The 7,305-nt window shown below is 32.5% G+C and overlaps 1 protein-coding gene across 1 annotated transcript; it reads right to left on the bottom strand.

Moving 5' to 3' along the window:
- Positions 1 to 1,509: 1,509 nt before the first annotated feature.
- On the bottom strand, positions 1,510 to 2,556 carry LOC145793401 (protein FAR-RED IMPAIRED RESPONSE 1-like). Its single transcript, XM_082876222.1, has 2 exons — positions 2,465 to 2,556; positions 1,510 to 2,377 (listed from the first exon to the last, which is right to left on the bottom strand). The coding sequence occupies exons 1-2, from the start codon at positions 2,554 to 2,556 to the stop codon at positions 1,510 to 1,512; spliced, it is 960 nt and encodes a 319-aa protein (XP_082732348.1).
- Positions 2,557 to 7,305: the final 4,749 nt, after the last annotated feature.

Below are 7,305 nucleotides of genomic sequence, written 5' to 3'. Positions count from 1 at the left end.
TCCAAAAATCTGGGTTGGAGTAGCCATCAAACTTTGTCTTTTCATAATGTCCATACTTCCGGGTGTGCCTCCAATTGCATTTACCATTTCTCCCTATTCAATTACAATGACATGAAAAAAACAGTTTACTATACATTGTTGACAAATAAAATAAACTGATCGATGTAAATTCATATTATATATACTTACCGACACATACATACTATTTTGCATGCCAACCATACAAAGATAAAGCTCTCTACGTGCACTAGGTTGAGGTTGAGATTGAGCTTTAGCTCCAAGCACCTTAGTACCCTATATTAACCAAGATGAATGAGTAGAGATAAATGATAAGTTCAATAGAGAGAAATGATACAATATTGAAAAATAAATAGAGAATACCATGAAATTTACCTTTGATTTGTTATGTTTTGCTTTGCTTGCTTTCAACCGATTCACTATTTGATCTACTTTGGTGACCTTTCGTTTTATAACTGGATGACCTTTTCAGCGAGCAACCAAAGGACTAAGCAACTTCGTATTACTGATTGCTTTTCAATTAATGCTCCCAATCGGGGAAGATGGTACATTACTAGTAATAGGTGGCACATTACTAGTAGAAGCTGATACATTACTCCCACCACCCTCATCATTTTTCATCACTCTTGCCTTGATTTCATCCAACCCACGGTCAATAATTCTGATTTTTCCTTCAGAGTTCCCAGCTACTTGTACAATGCCAATCAATTTTTTGTTTATCTTATCATAAACCTTTGCATTGAAATCATCCCCAAAGCCAATGTATGTGGTTTTTATGCATGTGTACCTTCTATCCAAATCTTTTCTCCATCGTGGTAGAATGAATTTATTTGGAATCTCATTTATGCATCTTACAATGAGCACAACGAGTGAATGAGCACACATGATACCCCTAAATTCAAACAACTGACACATACATGGAACATCAACTTCAATCGAATTATAATACACAATAAAGTCCACATGCTTCATTTTTCCAAAAACTACCACGGCTTCCTTCACAAAGTATGTGCAAATTGAACCCTCCTCTTTCACAAGACACGACTGACAATAAAGTAGTCTTTTCATCTCTGCTTGCACTTCTTTGAATTTTGCATTAGTGTAGGCATCCTGAAATTGCTTCTCAAAACCATACACAGTTAGGCAATCAAACACTTTTTGTTGAGACTTGAAGTCAGCTTTCTTTTCTTTCTCTACCTTACTTCTCAAGGCATTTTCATATTGTTCAACAAATTGCTTTAATGTAGTCTTCAGATTGACATATCCATCAAAAAAGGCATTCATGCTCTCACTTTGTTGTGTAGTTGACATGCCAGCCCAAAAAATGTCTTTCACATAAATAGGAACCCATCGATGTCGCGCATTATATAATACCCCCAACCATTGATTCTCATAAAGATTAATTTCTGCAATCATCTCTTTTCATCTCGTCTCAAATTCATCTTTTGCGAAAGTGTCATATACTGATTTTGCAAAGCCAACTTCATTGATTCATATTGGGAATAGTCTTTCAATTTCTGCGGAATTTTCTTCATTATATGTCATAAACACCATTGATGTCGAGTATTTGGGGAGACAATTTCTACAGGCATTTTGCATAGCTTTGCATTGATCAGTTATTATAGCTTTTGGAGGATGATCTGACACACAATTTAACCATGACTTGAATAAGCAGACAAATGTATCAGTGTCTTCACTAGATAATAACCCACAACCAAGCAAAATCGACTGTCTATGCTGGTTAACTCCTACAAATGGAGCAAATGTCATATCATATTTGTTAGTGAGATAAGTTGCGTCAAATGAAACAACATCTCCAAATTCTTCATAAGCCGCCCGACTCATTGCATCTGCCCAAAACAAGTTTTTAATGCAAAAGTCAGTATCAGCATCAATCATATAATAGAAACTCGAATTTTGTGCGTGCATCCTCAAAAAATATTTTTGTAGTGCATTAGCATCTCCTTCTCTAAGCCTTAATCTTCTAGCTCTGTTAATGTAATTTCTTGCATCTCGCTCATCAAATGTTAATGACTCATAACCCCTAGCTTCAACAACCATTGAGTTATAATACCTAGACACCCCAATCCTTCCTTGATCATTAATTTCTAATCTTCGCTTCACAGGAGTAAGAATTTTCTTTTTCATTGCAAAATGACGTGAGTCGGTGAGAATCAAGTCATGATTATGGTCAAGGTTAACTGTGGTTAACATAAATCTCCCATCCTTTTGTAAGGTCGTTCGTACCCTTACTTTGCAATCAATTTTTGTAAGCAGAGATGGCTTTAGAGGGTTTACTTCTGATTTTTTGGTTCTCTTTCCCAATCGAGAACATTCAATCCCAACATATCTTAATTCCCTATCATTGCCACAAACTTGTGTTTTATAAGCTATGGAAAATCCAACATGTATAGCATATTTGGCATCAAATGTGTACACTTCTTACTTTGAGCTAAAGCACATATCCCTCTTAGGTTCCTCAACTTCTTCACTCTCATTTAATAAAGGATTCTCACCACTATTCGAATCAATCTCCATTTCTGCCCATTCAAAAATTACAGTCCAATATTCATCAACAATGCAAGTCTAAAAAATAAAATGACTTGCTTTTGAAAAGCAATTTTTTTGGTATTAAAAAATAGCTTTGGAGTACCCTTTCAATATATTTTTTTTTCATCTAAAAATCAATTCATGATACAAGCTCTGGTATTTCAATTTGACTACAATTTCCAAACAAAAAAAAAGAGATTGAAAAACAGAATAAGTTTCCAAACAAATTGCAAAACATAATAACAGTTTGACTTTCCAAAAAACAGATTGAGCCCTGGAGTACTCAAAATCTGTGTTGAATATATGTGTTCAAAAATCTGTGTTGCACATCTGTGTTCAAAATCTGTTTCAACTTTGTTTGTTCCAAATAATGACTTTTGGTATTAAAAATATGTTTGACTTTTGGTATTAAAAATCTGTTTGAACACAAATTTCCTATTGTGTATATATGTATATATATGTATAAGAACATTGAAACAGAGAGGACATAACATGGAGAGGCAAACTGACCTGGAGGAGCATAGAAGTCCAAGTTGGTGAAAGACGCCGGATGGTGGAGGAGGGAGAAGACGTCAGACGGTGGAGGAGAGTGACACCGGACAACAGTTCTGCAGATTTAGAGCGAGAAAGGGAAGACGAAGGAGAGAGAGACAGCAAACGCTGAACGGTGGAAGAAGGAGAAGACGCCGGACAACGGAGGCAAAGGGACAACTAGAATAGATCTTGAAAATAGAACATTAATTTGTGTTTTACATTTGAGCGGAAAGAAGTAAATTTTTTTTTTAAATTTTTTTTACACAGTGCGTGAAACACAAGCACCATATATGCAAATATTCTTCATCTTGCCTTGTTGGCTGCCAGCTCCTTAGTGGTGTTTTTAGAGCTTCCGATTTAGTGCTCTAAATCAGAATTGTTTTTAATTTTGCAACTTTTCACAAATTAAAAATCAATAGTATAAAATCAGATTTAATTGTTTGCCAATAAATAATAATAACATTACCAAACACTAATTATATATATACATATATATATATTTTTGGTTAAGTCATACAAATGTATAATGGTTGCTTTTTTATTTTATTTTATTATATATATATATATATATAATCAATGGATTACACATATATAAACATTTCAAAAAATGTCAGATATATATAAATTTTTGTTAAAGTTTTGCTACCTCTTGAAAAGAATAGTTTTTTTTTTTGGGAGGGGTATTCAATAGATAGAAGAATAATTACAAGTATAAAAAATGTACTACTAACCCAAAATAACTAAAAAAATCAGCAAAGTTTACTAAGCCCAAGTCCAATAATCACATTACTACTACTTGTATAGAACTCCAAAATAGAAAAAAATAAATAGAAAAAAATCACATCAATAGTAATTTCAAAAAGTAATTACATTGACAAACTTCATAAATATTAATTATTAATATTATAAATTTTTCATTAATAAGTTAATATTTTTTCCATTTTTCAATGGAGTGTAATTACCCAAATAAGTACTATCACAAATGATATTAAACTCCTCTCCATAACTTGAAATAATAATGGGGAATTCTTTTAAGATCTTTAATAATAGTAATTTAGAGGATAAAGGATACCAAAAAAAGGGAGGATGCCTCAAGTCCCTCAACAAAAAACGTGCGCTTTTTAATTACTTCTTGGACTAAAATACCCTTCATAATCAACCGAGAAATTGAACTACATTCTGACAACTCAGTTCCAGTCTTGATATCCAACCATTTTCATGAGTAAAAGAAGAGCAGAATTAGGGTTTCACAATTATCTTCACTATTGACATTAGGGTTTCATTATCTGTTGCGAAAATCTTTTTCATTCCTTCTTCACAAAATTCTCTGACCTGTTTTCACTGTTCATCGTTATCTTAGTTCATCTTCATCACAGTGTATCTTCATCTTAGGGTATATCAATTTGTAATTTGAGTTTCATCATCACTCTGGTAAGTTTTTCTACAATCTAACAATTTTTTTTTTCCTGGAAACACAGTTAATTGCATTTTATATTAGCCTTCCATTAATTAGGGTTTCAATTTTGTAATAAAAGTAACATGAATTTGAAAAATATTATTTCTCTGCGTTTTGAACTTATTCTTGAAGATTGTTGTACGATTTTGAAAAATACGATTTTGTCAGTAAATTTCTCTGGCATTTGCTTGATTGAATTTTCTTTGGCATGTATATTTCCCCATTTGTTTTTGTTTATTCCCCTATTTTCTCTGGCATTGTTAATTTCTCTGTATTTCTATGTGTAATTTTCAAGTTCAATTCATTCAAATTTCTCTGGTTGTGTTTGTAAATTTCTTTGACATTTAATATTCTGTGGCTTGCTAGATTTATGTTTTTTTTTTTTGCAAATTTCTCTGTCATGTTTATGTTACAGAGATGAATTTCTCTAGGAATGGAAATTTTCTATGGCTACATGTATTCCACACGAAAACACTTAGTACTCTCGTGTCTATGTCAAATTTTCTCTATCGTTTATAATTTTCTCTAGCCACATTACTTTTCTCCCTTGTGTGTGTTTGCCATGTTTAATTTTCTTTGGTTGTGTCTGTAAATTTCTTTGGCATTTTAATATTTTGTGGCTTACTAGATTTATGTTTCTTTTTTGAAAATTTCTCTGTTATGTTTATTTTGTCCAATTCTTGGTTTTCTCCAAATTTCTCTTTTGTGTAATTTTCTGTGGCATGTTTATGTTGCTTTGTTTATTTTCTCTTGCTAATTGTGGAATGAAAATTTTCTCTACTATGTTTAATTTTTTCTGGCATATGTAATTTTCTCTGGCATTTTAATTTTCTGTGGCTTGCCATATTTATGTTTCTTTTTTGAATTTTCTCTGGCTATATTTTACTTCTATATGTAATTTTAGCAATTATTGAAAATTTCTCTAGCATGTTTATGTTGCTTTGTTTATTTTCTTAGACATTTAATTTTCTGTGTCTAATTTTCTCTGGCCACCTTAGTTTTCTCCCTTATGTGTAATTTTCTCTAGTATGTTTAATTTTCTCTAGAATTTATTGTTGACATCTTTATGTTTTCGTTGTCTAGAAATAGCAAAACACAAAAGCAGCAAAACACAAAAAACACCAACAACACCAAGGAAGAAACAAAAACTCTCTGAGTTTGGCAGTTATGATCTTAGATCAAAAGGTAGCAAAACACCACAAACTCCTCGCCAAAAAACAGAAGTCCAAGTCGAAGAAGCAACAAGCATGAAGATGAATACGCCAATTTCAAAAGACTCAAGCTCAATGGGGAAAAAACCTATTAAACTTCAAAGGAAGAGAGCTAATTACAGCATTCAATACCGATCAAACCTATGATCTATTGTCTCCTTTTTTTAAACAGTTAAATTCAATTCAAACTAAGTTGTAGAGCTTCAAAAGACCCCATTCTGGTATTTGATCCAAGCTCTAACAATGGGAAGGATGGATCCAAGGAAGTGTAGAAAATCAGATGATGATGCAGTTGCAACCATCCAAAAATCCAATGAAAAAACAAAAGCATTCACAATTGGTAAGAAAAACTTGACCTTTATAACTAATGACATGACCTTGATTTTTGGTTTGGAAGGTGGACAAGGCGCCATGTCATTAAGATACTCAAAGAATCCAAACACGCCATTTCGAAGGTGAAGATTCCCAAAGGAAACAAGGCTTATTGGTCATATTCTAAATAAGGCATTGGTTAAAGCAGTGAAAGGGAAGCAACCACATGACTTCAAAGATGTAGCGATCATTGTTGCCTTGTACTTGTGTCTCACCCTATTTTTTTGCAATAAGTGGGAATTCAATAGGGTGGGTTTTTATCAAGTACGTGAAACTGCTTGAGTCAATGAAGAAGTATGATTGGCTAGAATCAATAACAACAACATTGATCGATTCTATAACAGCATTGCACTAAACTCCAGATAAAGTTACGGGGTGTGTCATTGTATTGCTGATAAGTAGAATTTCCATTTCCATTTACAGTTATAATACTTACAAATTTGTGTGTTTAGTAAAATTTAAATACTTCAATTTCCATCACAGTATTGGCTATGTGAACATGCAACTATCATTGACTTGGAAGATAGTAACACAACAGAATTCCCCAGATGTGCCAAATAGAACCTGCAAAGCTTGACCAAACAGTTGTAGAAGACACTAATTGAATCTCTCCCACCTCGATAGGTTAGATTTCTATCGCCACTCAAGTCTTAGAAAAATTCCAAAATTTCTTTAATCGCTGGTTTGTTTCCCTCATTGTCATCAAAATTTATAAACCAATGTTAATCAAAATTTATTTGCAATTTTCTCTACAATGCAATAACTTATGTGCCTTGACTGATTGAGATCAATTTTCTCTGAATTTTCAATTTATGTTGGTTGTTTGATTAGCATTGGTTTATTTCTGCCCTCTGGAATCCAAATTTCTTTGACCACAATTATAGTAACATTAACTTCTATGCCTTAATTGATTTTCTTTGATATCTAAATTATGTTACTTGTTTCATAATTTTCTTTGACCCATAAAATTATGTCTCCTTGTGTGTAATTTTCTCTGGCCCATAAATTTTTTTCTGAAGTTTGTTTCCTATTAGTATGATTTAGATAAATTTTATCTGGCATATGGTTGATCTTGTTTTAATTTTTCTCTTAGTGAAATTTTAATATTTCTCTAATTAAAGACCCTCATGCTACAGATAGATAACAAGGAGCTAGTTAAAAATC

The sequence above is a fragment of the Camellia sinensis genome, chromosome 6 (assembly GCF_055761805.1).
Source record: "Camellia sinensis isolate YWXY chromosome 6, ASM5576180v1, whole genome shotgun sequence".
Lineage (NCBI taxonomy): Eukaryota > Viridiplantae > Streptophyta > Magnoliopsida > Ericales > Theaceae > Camellia > Camellia sinensis.
Note: the sequence above shows the minus strand (reverse complement) of the source record. Positions and strands in the feature narration are given on the sequence as shown.